We start from the raw sequence: 12,920 nt of genomic DNA, 5'->3' as shown, positions 1-12,920 counted from the left end.
CCGAGATCGAGATCGACGCTGACTGCCCGAAGTGGGAGGCACGCAGGTTAGCCGTGTACTCGCTAAGAAGAATGCAGCTGATGGCACGTGTGACAAGTTCGTACGTACAAGGCCACATTGCACTCCGAGTCGGCGCGTTCTACGCTGTCAGGCTCGGGCGGTGCTCGGTTCAAGTCAGGAGAACCTTCAAATTTCTTGACCTCCCGTGAACTGCAGTTCCCTCATCGCTCTTGAAGCCTGACCGTTCATTCTGCAACCTGGACTTCTCCATTGAATATAGCCATGCCAGAACCGATCTACTTTCTCACTCACACTCCCGAACAAGCAGCGAAATGGGAGGACATAGCTCGCACCGATCCCGAGCGTGTCCTCGATACCCTCGACATGGGGCCCACAAAGCCAACAAACAGATGGGGAGACCAGCCTCAGGTACGCTGCTCGAACCAAGCTCCTCGATACGGGCTGATCAGCATCGACCGTAGGATGTATTCCCGTGCTTCGCGGCTTGCGGTAAATTGGCGAGCGAGGGCACCGCGGAGTGGCACCGCCTGCTGGACGCGGGCGTCGCGGACAAGCTATGCGATGGTATCTTGTATGCGAAGATCTACCATCCGACGCTCCCGAGTATGTCTGAGGAAATGCAGCGGGAGGCGGTGAGGCAGGTGCGCTATCATGCATGGTTCTTTGAGCAACTTGGAAAGACGAGCCACCGTTGTTCCAGGTTCACTCCGGCCATTTCGTACCGCTTGATGCCATTTGCCACGCGGTCTGCTCCATCTCGAAGACGCCGAACGAGTCTGAAAGCAAATTCCTGCGAACACTCAAGCAGCGATGGCCAGAAATGATCAAACACGTAGGGCGTCCATGCTTTCTGGAGGGTGTCCCTGCGCTAACGGCTCGCTCACAGCTTTGGGAATCTCCTCAGAATGCGCTTCGTCCCGAGTCATCTCATGCCATCGAACGCGCCGTCATTGCCAAGATCGTCGCGCGACTCACATATATCGACTCGTCTGTGATGAGGTGAGCTCGGCATCTTAGTCTACGTCTCTGGTCGTCGCGCTGACACGTTTCTAGCATGATAGATGCAGATTTCGACATGACCCTCCCTCTGTTGACTCGCTATTTCATCCACAGCACCGAGGAACGCGATACCCTCTATCTCCTGAAGACCATCACGATTCTGACGTCCGCTGTCGGGGACAAAGACGTCATCAAATACCGCAAGTTGCATCGTCTGCCAAAGACATGGCTCTCGCGGATGATGCGCGGCTCGACCCCACCGCGGAAACTCTTCGACCGGTGCGGGATACACCTCACGCAAACGATGAAGACGGAAGAGGACGCGAGTATGGTCATGGACTTCATCATTGATCTTTTCGACCTCGTCAACGACCAGGGCCCCGAATTCGCAGGCGACGTCCGGCAGTCGGCCTCGCTGTGGACGAACCTGTTCATCTACATGCGGAAGACAGCGGAGCGGAAGATCGAGCCTACCGATAAGGCTGCAGACAGGCGCGCCAAACGGATCGTGGCGAAGGTCATCGGCATCACCGCTAACTGGATGCACACCTGCTTCTTCCATGCTTCCGACCAGCTCAAGCCGTTCCTGGAGCTCTGTATCCGGGCGGACTTATTCAGCGCGCTCGATATTGCCATTCCACGCGCCGTCGAGGCGGAGGGTGTGACCAGTACGTCCCTTCCTGTCGTAGGCGTGGTCTCATCTCATTCAGCGCGGTACTGACCACCCAACTCGCGCCTCTCACAGTGCAGCTCACGCGCATCCTCTTCTCGCTCGACAGCGTCCTCTCCAAGGGTCCCTCCGCCGCAGCCCTCGTCAAGGGCCAGCTCCCCCGCCCCCGCATTTTCCATGCGCTTCTCATGCACTCCTACTTGGACCCGCGCACCCGCACCCCGCGCGCGCCGAGCGAGTGGGTGCGCAACGGGACGATCCAGAAGAACGCGAAGGGCATCCCCACCGAGCCCGACTTCTACGACTCGGGCTGCTGGCAGATGTGGCGCCAGCTAGAGACGTGCGCGAAGCCGCGCGGGGTGTGTGCCCGGCGGGTGTGCGACCAGCGTGCGACGGCGCGGTGCAGCAAGTGCTCGCAGGCGCCGTATTGTGGGGCGGACTGTCAGAAAAAGTGCGTCGTGCTGGCGAGACTGTGCTTCGGTGGTCGTGTGCGTGAACAGGAGGCTGATGGACAGTTTGCAGGGACTGGAAGGAACACAAGATCGTGTGTGGAATTGAAGTAAGTGACACGGTACCGAACAGTGGATGCCTTCAGAAAATTACTATCCCAGCCCTCAGCGCGTTGTCGATTAGTGATTGAAACAGCTTTCTTAGCGGCTCTCGCACTATATACTTGTCTTGACGGCCTCGGTGCTCCAACTCATAGCCATTCCATTGACATGGTCCACCGCGCGCAAGTATTTAACGTTTGAACCTCGATTTGTATACTAGCGCAGCGTGATGACTTCCGGACAATTCTGGCGGTAGTGTGGCCATTTAACGACCACGCCATTCGACCAGACAGACAACTTCAAGGTATGTTGGGATTGTGCCATGACATCCGATAAGTAGCGGACGGAGGAGCTACACTTCATGAGCCGCCATGCAGGTACCGGTGATGATACGAGGAAAGCATGTATTGGTCCTGGTCTCTACGGGTTATATATGAAGTGGATCGTTCTGTGTCTCGACAGACAGACATTCGTTCGTCAGATATACAGTAGAGTGACTCAGATCACGACGAATACGCAGAGTACATCACTCTACCCACTTACGCGCCTACCACCGCTAAGACACCCATGTCCACCCGAGGGCATACGTCCTAACCGCAATATCCCTGTTGTCTGTGCTCACCGCCCTACAACAATAGTCCGCCACGTCCACTGCAACCACCCGTTCAGATGTCAGCGCATCACCGAACCCACCTCGGGGAACCCAGGGGACCAGCCAGGTTGCGCACGGGTCATCGCCGCGAGCGAATCCTCGAGATTATTGCTTCCTGTGAGTACTTCAAGATCACAATTAGATTAATAGGTAAGATAGAGCTGATGCGTCTTTGAGAGGTTCACCGCTCGGGTAATAGCATCATACCCGACAGATACAGCGGGCGGCCGCCGTGCCAGCGAGAGTTGGCGAGCATACGGGCGGACGGTGCGGGGAGGGAAACGCGACCAACGACCGAGGGGCAGGAGGAACAGGTGCACCGCCCAGTATTTTCAATGTCCTATATGCCGCCTGAGTACTGGCGCAATCAGTCATACCACACTGCTGCTGTCGATACATGCACGCACCTTCAAAAGAACGGTAGACCGCCGTGCTGCGCGCGCTCCACCTGGTCGCTACCGACGGCATGTTGGTACTTCGTGATGTTCTCCTCGGCCGCGCCCTCCCACGACTGCCCCTCGATCTGGCACGCCCTCCACGTCGGCATGCTCTGTGCGGCGGCAAGAACGAGGGCCACGAAATCCGTCGTGGGGGGAGGGATAGTGTGCATGCCCGTAACTAGCAACACTGGATCAACACAAGCAGGGAAGGCAGGGAACGGGAGCGGCATCGTTGGTCCGGGCGCATGCACGTATGTGCTGGCGACGGGCCCCGCACGGCCCTCGTGGCGGATGTTCTCCTCAGAGTCGATGATCTCGCGGGAGAGGAGCCAGTCCTGCCAGGGGACTGGCGAAAGGATGTCGACGGTGGGGCTCCGGAAAGGCCAGAAGCCCCGGACGCGGCATTCGTGTATGAGGAAGACGGCGGGGAAGGGTGCGTGGTCGTGGTGGCTCTCGAGCGCGACGGCCTTGCCGTGGAAGGCGGTCTCGCTTGGGGTTTCACTGTAATTCACGAACACGTACTTCCTGACCTGTACATAGAATCCGTACGTAAGTACCCTGAGGAGCGCAAAGAGGGAGGGGGTCCGCACTTCGGGACAGAAGCGGATGAACGCCTGGTAGCTGTCGAACCTTTTGTGGTGGTTTGGGCAAAGCGTGATGGCGTTCCTCAGCTCGTCTGAGGCACTCTTCGCTGTGGTAGGGACATAGCCCCGGTTTTGTAGGTCCTCCCACTACGAAACAGTGAGAAGACTAGAGCAGGTGTGAGCTTGACACGTACTGTTTCCCGTTCGGATGGTGGGATGACATGACAGCGCTCTACTATGTCTGCGCCGCATACGATACAGGCCTGCTGGCCCAGGAACACGTCCCGCCTGTCGAGGTTGGTGGCGAACGCGGCAGTGTTGGAGTCGACTGAGCTGTAGTCCTCAATGTGCTCGTGTTCGAAGCCGGGCGGAGGAGCGTCCGAGGGAAGTGGCAGCGGATTTTCGAGAGGAAGGCTCACCGACGGACCACTCGGTGGCTGGGCTGGCGATTGGTGGGCGACTGACCGCTGAGCCGACCGGCACGCGTCGTTGTGCGCGAAGACCCCGCGGACGCGCAGGACCGTGCCGGTGGCGACGATGTAGGTAGCCTCGACGTGCGCGAGACAGCCTGTGAAGTGTAAGTTTCTCCATGCATTCTGCCGCTTCTTCACGCCGACGACCTTGTGGTTGTACCCAGAGTCGCTGGACGGCGCGGTCAGGGATCAGGGATGGCACTAGTAGTCTGCGGCGTCACGCGACGCACCACTGGAAGAGAATCCGCCTCGTCTTCTCCGGCGACTTCGAGCTCTTGTGGTTCTGCCGACTGGCCCATTTCACGCTCCAGAAGCTCCACCAAGGCTGTGGGCGCGCCTGGTGTGCAATGTCCAGGCGGAGGTTCGTGAGGAGGGCCGTCGCGTCGTTCTGGGACGCCTCGTCGTCCGCGACGAACTCCCGGTCTTCTTGAGGCTTGCCGTCGGGTGAGTAGGCCTGCTCAAGGGCGGACGTCTGTTCGGGGGTGAGGGTGAGGTACTCGGTGTATACCGTGTTAGGAGACCGTCGCGCGGTCAGGCTCTTGCTCTGCCCGCTCGCTTCTTCAGGTGAGATGTTCCGCCAGACATCGCGTGGCTCTGTTGTTGCTGTTACTGCTGTTGCTGCTGCTGTGCTTCGCTTTCTCTTCGGCATGGGTGTGCTGTGCGCGCGAGATTATGGATGTGCAACTAAGTGACCGCCGGCGGGACGCGTGAGTGGCGTGTGCATATGTTCAAGTTGGGCGGAAGCAAACGCGTCTGTGGCTGTAGCCCTCTCCGGCTCCGTTTATACGGTTTAAGTTGATCCGAGGTTTATCAATGTCAACGAACGAAACGTTCAGACCAGTCTCAGAGATTCCGAGAACGGACTTGCCAGCTTACTGCGTTATAACAGGTGAACATACGCCTACAAAAATTGTATTGATACACTTCGTATGTCCGCAGAGTCGAGAATTATGGTACATGCGTACATGGTATCGAAGATACGACTGTGGTCGTGATTATAAGTAACAGATGGAGCGCAGAGCAAGCGCGACGTCCGGCATTACATAACAGATGGGGGTGTAATGTAAAACTAACCAGGGTTATAACATACGAGGATGACGAAGAGGAAACCACAAGCGCAGCGCACCAAACGGTCTATCCGCCTACCCCGGCCAACACCTTGAACACCATGTCCTGCCTCTCCCTGAACGCCCTCAGCCTCGTCATGCCCAGCGCAAGCGCGTTGATCCGATTCGCGAACGCGACCGCCCTGTTCTCCGTGCTCGTCGTCCTGCGCCGGTGGTCAGCCGCACGGGGCACGTCCGCCGCAGCCGCACCGTCGAACGCATGGCCGACGCCACCCTCAAGTATATCGCGCGCACGGTCGAGACGAGGCAGGGGCGGGTCCTCGCCGCGCTCGAGGGCCTGCACAGTCGCGACCGAGTCTTGCTCCTCCATCTCGTGCGCAGCCCGGCCGATCGCGCAGAGCTCGGCCATAAATGGGCGGAGGTCGGGCGGGCACTGGCTGAGGAGGAGCGTCTTATCGAGCACGCCGTATATCGTCGCCTCCTGCTCCACGCCAGCGTGCCCGTTCGCACCGGACGAGGGAAGGACGTCTGCGAAGGACTTGCGCCTTGCGGGGTGGGTGACGGAGGAGGTGGCGACGGAGAGGATGGCGAAGGCGACGGCGGCGAAGTACGCGCGGGTGGGGTCTCTGCGGAGGGCGCGTCGGAGGGAGGGCATGCGCTCGATCACGTCAGCGAGCGCCGCGTAGAGCGTCTCGCGGATGAACTCGATGGCGGGCGCGTCGGGGGCGAGGATGGTCGGCTTGGGGCTCGTGGGCGAGGGCGGCATGGGGCTGAAGGAGGCATGGTGCGAGAGCGAGGGAGAAGGAGAGTGCTTTGGTGAGGCGGAGGCGGGTGCGTCGTACGAGGGTGGAGGGACGAAGCTGGCCTTCATCTTCGTGCGGCCGTTCGTGCCTGCGTCGAGGGCCGCCTGGAGGTCGTTGACGTAGCGATCTTGAAACGTCCGCCGCATGCTGATCTCAATTGCTACTGCCCTGAGGTCTGCGGCAATGCCGCAGAGACGAGAGTTGGAGGGTACGGCGATGGGTGGGAGGTTGCAGATAATGCGGGCGAGGTCGTGCTGGTGCTCGGGTGTGAGAGCCTGAATCTCCGGGACGGCATGCGACCAGACGAGCCAGAAGGGGCGGAAGGTGGGTGGGCAGTTCTCCTCGGAGAGATTGAAGGCTGCGGTGGAAGTTTTGGAGCGGCGAGGGAGGGGCACGGATGGCGGCTCGGTCGTCGAGCGCAGCGCGGCAAAGTAGAGACATAGCGCGGGTCCTGGGTTCACAAGTTGGTTTCTGGGGTATACTGTAACATCGAATGTTACGCACCTGTGATCATGAGATCCCCCTCCGCGCTGGACAAGACATTGGCGGGCAGGAGGCCCTCGACCTTTGCCTGAGTGAGCGAGGACTTGAGGTAGGAATGGAACGCGTCCTGGACTTGCTCCTCGGACAGGCCAGGGCTCGGATTGGCGACAGAGTAGTGTGTCTGATGTGGCATGGTGATGGTCGAGTGCGGTGATAGAGCGCGTATCTTCCGCCGCACACACACCCAAAGTACTTGAGCGCTGAGCCACCCCGCACCGCCCCGCTCGGTCCCTTCCCGTCATGTGATGCGTCTTCCACATACGGCAGGTCTCCTTCCAAACCGAGCACGTCGTCCGAGGCGCTGTAGCATAGCCCCATGCCGAGCGGACAGCCTTCCAGGGCGGTGACTCGACCGACGCGTCGGCCGGCTAGATGACGACTACACTGTCATGTAGCGAGAGGGCGTAGCCGTCGCGAAATGACACTACGGTAGTCAGCAGACCTGGACCAGTGCCTCGAGCTTGCACTACTGCACGTACCGGAAGAGAGCAAAATCCGCGGCGACGTCGAAGGCGGCTCTACGCGCTCGCAGGATTTCCAGTGCACAAGCTTCCACCAGCACACTACCCAACGTTTGCGCACATTCCAAGTCAACGTACCGGAGACTCGGGGATCCCAGCTAGTTTTCCGTTCACCGTCGAGAACAAGGATATTGACTGCCGATGAATACAAGGAGAAACACTGCTCGGACTCGCGTAGCAGAAGAAGAGAAAGGTGAAGCGCATTTGGCTTCGTGACGGGCGCGACCACGTGCAGATAAGTACCACCGACTGTCCTGACAGTGACTTTGAGATTTGAATCATCGTAGACTTGACGGCGACCTTGATCGTCATATATGCAGGCTAACATGTTCGCTGCACAACCTGAGACAGCGGAAGAAATACGAAGCCAAAGCCAGTAACTAGTACAGCGTATAATCAGTGAGTGCAGAGCACTACGGACTCGGATCGCCCTAATCACCCGTGCCTCCGACTCGATATCCTTCACAGTGGCGACGCATCTCTTCAATAAAAATGAGACGGCACACAACGACCTTCCACGCAGCGTACCTCCATTAGTTGTTTATGGTATGTTGCGCCGATGGTCAACCGGTCCACTGATTGGCTACATTCCAGGACGACCGACAATAAGGCCACCATGCTTAGGGATCAGACCCTTCACTGAGTGGTCGGTGTTACCTGTGCGCATGGGCGTCGAACTCTATCCAACGTTTACTAGATAAGTCCGGCTGCACGTATTGTCTTTACTCCCGTACGCCGTCGTCTTCCACCGTCCACCGATACTTCTTTCCCAGAGCTCTTCGGAAAAACTCCAACTCGGTGGCCCTACTCATAAGCGCACTTGACAGCTGTAACCGCCTCATATACGCACATGGTGCCGTCTCCGAGAGCCCGTTCGCCACCTCTGTCTGCGCCGAGCTATCCAAGAATCCAAGACCCCGCGCGGACTTCTCAGTGTACGAGCATGCCTTCGAAGCCAAGTCTGGTACGTCCTGGTGTATCTCCCATTGAGTTCTATCACGACCCGGCCCATCGCTGCTCACCACAGAGTTGGGCCACAATCGCAGCAACAGCAGCGTATCCTTCAATTTCTCACCGCGGTGATGACAGCGTCGACCCACCGAGTAGCCTGTATTCAAGCTCGAGCATCAGTAATCCAGCCGAACTCGCCGTAGAGTGTCCTGATTCCTCGAACGGGCGAACGCCACATGTTTCACGACTCCTCCACGTACCCGGTGTACTCGCATGGGTCGTCGGAGGCGCCGCGTTCCTGGGCTTCGTCGGGATGTCGCTCGGCCAAACCGTCCGCCGTAGAACTCATACCTGCCTCCCCGAAAGTGAACTGAATATCCAATGCGCGAGGCGGGTAGGAGCTGCAGGTGCAGCGGTGTTGAGCCTGCCTCTCTACGCGACCTACCTATCCGTCTCTCGTGCGTTAGCGAGGCGGGCGCCACACCCGCTCGTTCGCCGCTGGCCACTGAGCAGTGCATGCTTACTGCAGGTCTGCAAGACTCTTCTCTTCGTCTCGTATGGTGCGGCATCCGGCGCGGCTGGGTGGGCGATTCTCAGAGCGACATGGAGTCGTGGGTGCGATATGTCGGATATCGCTCGTGCGGCGGGGATTGGTGCGCTAGGCTGGTTCCTACTTTCGCTCGTCTGCGTCGTCTGTGAGAATGTACCGGTTGGCCTGAGTGTAGCAGAGTAATATGAATGATACTTGCGGAGTGCACGACTGGGCTTAGAACCATGAAGACGACGGATATACAAGCCATGACGAAACTACGGACGATAGGCTTGATCTTTGGCCAGGAGAAGTTGGCTGGGATCCACGCAAGGTCGAGAGGGAAGTACCTGGCTGCAGTCTGGCGGAGTGCATTCGTGTACTGGCCGCAGGACCGTCTTTCGCGCCGCTGAGGTTGCTTCTCAGTGTCGCTGGGCGAGGAACGGCCCTGCGAGCCTCCGGGGCCCCAAGAAGGCGTCTCGATACGGACATAGCGGAGAGGCGGGATGTCGCGGGGAACGTGGTAGGGGCCATATGCGGCTTCATCCTCGTCTTCGTCGCCGAGACGTGGGTCGTAGCTGAGGTTGTGCCTCCAGCTGATATCAATAACCTCGGGCTACCGAGACACAGGAAGGAGCTCTGGCGGCGGCATGGTCGGGGAAGGGGCTTACTCCCGTGCAGACGAGGTGCGCGTCCTCCGAGTCGCCAGAGTCAGTGGGCCAGTCAGGGACCACGCGCGGGTGGGCCTGTTCCGGGGAGAGGTCGTCGTCGGCGAGCCAGCAGTCGTCGTCGCGAGCCTCGGGGCGTGCTGTGCGGGAACAGGGTTTTCGGGGCGGCTTGGGGTGTTATATGGGCGTCGAACATGACGGGCAGAGTAGATGGGGCGAGCGCACAGAGACCCGAGTGCACTGCTGCCGTTGACGGCGACACGGAGAGGAGAGGCGCGCATCCGTCGATCAAACGCGCCCACCTGCTGCCCTCACGTGTTTACTCTCGTCCTCGACCTCCCGCCACCACCGCCTTCACCAGCTGCGTCGGGCTCGCCTGTCGACTTCCTCAAGCGCGTCGTCGGCGCGCGCATCGTCCTGCACCTCACGTCTGGCGTTGGCTGGCATCGTCGGCTAAGGGTTAGGTTATGGGGAAATTGGACACATTTTGGACGTAGGAAAGTCTAGGAAAGTCCCCTACACACAGAAATTACAGGCCATGGCGCAGGAAACGGTGCACCGGAGTACATATACTCATGGAATAAATGCACATCTTTGGCGCATTAAACACGGAACTTGCATCCTCACTGCAATCGACACTGTTCAAGTTCACTGGCGCACGGCATACGATGCTCACGGCACTTCTGAGCACGGAACATCTGCCTACGAGTCTTAGAACCCTCAGGGAAGCCTGGGAAAGTACAACAAAGGTAGTGCATACGACAGAATACGCACACAATCTACGGGATGACATGCACGGACAGCCCTCCGCTCCGACTGTCAGTAGTGAATTATGCGCCAGTGGTGCACGGCGGCGGGCCGTGTCTCTCGCGCAGAAAGAGCACACCGGGCACTGGCATTCACAATAGCGAAGCCTGCGCCAGTGGTGCATTATAGTGACCTACAGTAAACATGGGGGGGTTGTGGTGGGGTTGTGTTGCCCGATATACGAATTACTATATATGGGCATAACCATATAAGGCAAGTGGTGACATTTCTCCACTGTGTGAGTAGTACATATGCACCAAAAGATGCCTCATAGGAGGGCGCGCGCGATCGCGCGCGCCCTCCTAAAATGTATGCTGGATGGGTCATGACAAGGTACATTAAGGAGGACGCACGCGACCATGCGCGACCTCCTAAACACGGATATTATGGAGATGGCATACATACCAATTAGGAGGGCGCGCGCGATCGCGCGCGCCCTCCTAATCGTACCTATATCAGCGTCTATTTCAGTGTGCATACACAGCACATGTCCAATCAAAATGTGTCTTATAGGAGGGCGCGCGCGACCGCGCGCGTCCTCCTAAACACAGATATCTGGACATGTATGGGATGGTGCGTGCACCCATGATCCATGGTATAGGAGGGCGCGCGCGATCGCGCGCGCCCTCCTACATGGCATGTGTACCGGCGTCTATTCTGCCAACGTATACGGTGTGTGTGTACATATATCTGCTAAATAGGAGGGCGCGCGCGATCGCGCGCGCCCTCCTACCGAGGTGTATTTGGGCATGCATATCATGGTGCGCGCACCCCTGATGCATGTCAAAGGAGGACGTGCGCGACCGCGCGCGCCCTCCTTGTCACGTGCCATAATATTCCACACATGTGACTCATCTGTTTGCATGATGGCGTGATCAGTCCCTTCCCTTTGATCCACAGACCATCTGTGTGCGCCAGGTACGTTCTTGCTCTCACCATGTCCCCTACCACAGCACTCAGCGCTGGCCAGTCACCATGGACCGTCCAGCATGGTCTGACCGGATTCGTGTCGTCCTCGAAGCTGCTGTGCTCGTCCGGCTGATCCACAAACACACGGAGCAATTCGTGCAATCGCACGTTCCCGTCGGTCCCGCATACGTCCCGCTCACCATCTACGAGATCTACCAAAAATGGCACGAGCACATGAAGGAGTGGCTCCGCATCATACGCGTCCGTACAATCACCGACCCGCAACCCCTCAACATGCTCTATGTACGCTCAGAGATCGATCGACTCGAAGCGGTCATGATCGCATTGGCCAACTTCATCACCCCCTTGTACAGGCACTGGAGCACCCCCAGATTGCCCGAATCATTGCGCATCCACACTCATGATCGTGATGAATGGACGCACATCGCGCGGTCCACTATCAGTCTCATGTGCTTGGTGAGGGAGACTGTTGATTACTGGCACAGTATGTTCTCTGCATGACAATTAGTCTATTCAGCATACTGACTCATCACACAGAAATACTGGACAAGAATTATGGCATGTACCACACCATTGTTACATCAGTAGCTACTCACCCTCCATTGCTACAGTCAATGCAGGCATACTCTGGCAGGATCCACCCATCAAGCGGATCCTGTACAACCATCACGCCAAACACGCCATTGACCTCGATACCGCCGCGCAAGAGCGCAACACACTTGTTGGCTATTCCGGACGGTTTGTGAATCCGAGCCCTCAGTGGTTTGTGCCCTATGGCCACATCAATTACACGAACGAGTACGAATTCTTTGAGCGCATCTGTGCGCACATTGCCCTTCTTCTCCAAGAGCGGCAATTGCGCATAGATCGTGAGATTGAATTCGATGAAGAAATCCATGTTTGGGTCGACCGCTGGCTCGGTCATCTTCGCGCACTACTACTCATGATTCACGGTGCGCGCACCCCTCTCTCTCTAGTATTGTGGCACTTGTCTGAAAGGTTGCAGAGAAACTCGATATCCGCTGTGAGCGCCGACCACCCATCTGGCTCGAAATCGATCTCCCAAGGGATAGAGCGATTCCGGACGCACCATACACGCTCCCCATCGGGCAACTCACATCGCTGTTTGCGCACCCCGAGGAGATTGATTTTTGGGACAAGCAGTCCGGATCGCAGAAGCCCGTCGCAATGCCCGAACCACCTGAGCTTGTGCGCGACAACATTGCTCAACGGGTATGGCGTGCGCGCCAGGCCCTTCACTGCCAGCACGTATATCTCCGTCTACAGTCGGAGCGTGCCACATTGCACGGGGTCAATGACCGTACATACCGCGGAGGTGGGCCGTCACCTGAGGACGTCTCGAAAAGCGTCGACATTATCTCGAGACGCCTCGCGTGGTTCAATGCGCAGGTCGAATTCTATCAGCAGTGGTAAGCATCCCGCACTCTGAACGTTGAACACTCAGTGACATGTTCTACCTACCAGATCTCAGTTGTGTAGTCATGTTTGTATGGTCTCTTACAACACGCGCGGAACAATGCTACTCACGGTCGGACACATATTCATTCAGCCAGAGGTAAGTCACAAAGGTGCGCGCACCAAACACGGTGAGTACCGCATGCTATGCGCACGGTAAGAATCGCCGCGCGCACGGTAAGAATCACCGTGCGCACGGTAATAAACACTGCGCACACTTAATCACCCCTTACCT

The 12,920-nt window shown here is 58.0% G+C and overlaps 5 protein-coding genes across 5 annotated transcripts; 3 read left to right on the top strand and 2 right to left on the bottom strand.

Moving 5' to 3' along the window:
• Positions 1 to 107: 107 nt before the first annotated feature.
• On the top strand, positions 108 to 2,466 carry B0H18DRAFT_1214213 (uncharacterized protein). Its single transcript, XM_048036566.1, has 7 exons — positions 108 to 429; positions 483 to 662; positions 722 to 853; positions 908 to 1,020; positions 1,075 to 1,688; positions 1,766 to 2,049; positions 2,213 to 2,466. The coding sequence occupies exons 1-7, from the start codon at positions 283 to 285 to the stop codon at positions 2,246 to 2,248; spliced, it is 1,506 nt and encodes a 501-aa protein (XP_047888869.1). The 5' UTR covers positions 108 to 282; the 3' UTR covers positions 2,249 to 2,466.
• An 836-nt stretch (positions 2,467 to 3,302) lies between these two features.
• Positions 3,303 to 4,315, bottom strand: B0H18DRAFT_882859 (uncharacterized protein; the record flags this gene model as incomplete). The annotated part of the gene is made up of 3 exons (XM_048040935.1): positions 3,303 to 3,863; positions 3,924 to 4,064; positions 4,112 to 4,315. Coding segments are annotated over 3 exons (906 nt in total), but the record flags the coding sequence as incomplete, so codon positions are not given.
• An 854-nt stretch (positions 4,316 to 5,169) lies between these two features.
• On the bottom strand, positions 5,170 to 7,021 carry B0H18DRAFT_1031437 (uncharacterized protein). Its single transcript, XM_048030071.1, has 2 exons — positions 6,765 to 7,021; positions 5,170 to 6,711 (listed from the first exon to the last, which is right to left on the bottom strand). The coding sequence occupies exons 1-2, from the start codon at positions 6,934 to 6,936 to the stop codon at positions 5,525 to 5,527; spliced, it is 1,359 nt and encodes a 452-aa protein (XP_047888867.1). The 5' UTR covers positions 6,937 to 7,021; the 3' UTR covers positions 5,170 to 5,524.
• A 721-nt stretch (positions 7,022 to 7,742) lies between these two features.
• Positions 7,743 to 9,135, top strand: B0H18DRAFT_1031432 (uncharacterized protein). The gene has a single exon (XM_048030070.1). The coding sequence runs from the start codon at positions 8,175 to 8,177 to the stop codon at positions 9,006 to 9,008; it is 834 nt and encodes a 277-aa protein (XP_047888866.1). The 5' UTR covers positions 7,743 to 8,174; the 3' UTR covers positions 9,009 to 9,135.
• Positions 9,136 to 10,638: 1,503 nt separating this feature from the next.
• B0H18DRAFT_957956 (uncharacterized protein) lies at positions 10,639 to 12,643 on the top strand (the record flags this gene model as incomplete). Its single annotated transcript, XM_048042644.1, has 7 exons — positions 10,639 to 10,749; positions 10,793 to 10,852; positions 10,981 to 11,040; positions 11,159 to 11,197; positions 11,240 to 11,693; positions 11,821 to 12,162; positions 12,216 to 12,643. 7 exons carry the CDS (start codon positions 10,639 to 10,641, stop codon positions 12,641 to 12,643), a joined length of 1,494 nt encoding a protein of 497 aa, XP_047888865.1.
• Positions 12,644 to 12,920: the final 277 nt, after the last annotated feature.

The sequence above is a fragment of the Fomitopsis serialis genome, assembly GCF_022376445.1.
Source record: "Fomitopsis serialis strain Sig1Antser10 chromosome Unknown B0H18scaffold_90, whole genome shotgun sequence".
In the NCBI taxonomy this organism is placed as follows: domain Eukaryota; kingdom Fungi; phylum Basidiomycota; class Agaricomycetes; order Polyporales; family Fomitopsidaceae; genus Fomitopsis; species Fomitopsis serialis.
Note: the sequence above shows the minus strand (reverse complement) of the source record. Positions and strands in the feature narration are given on the sequence as shown.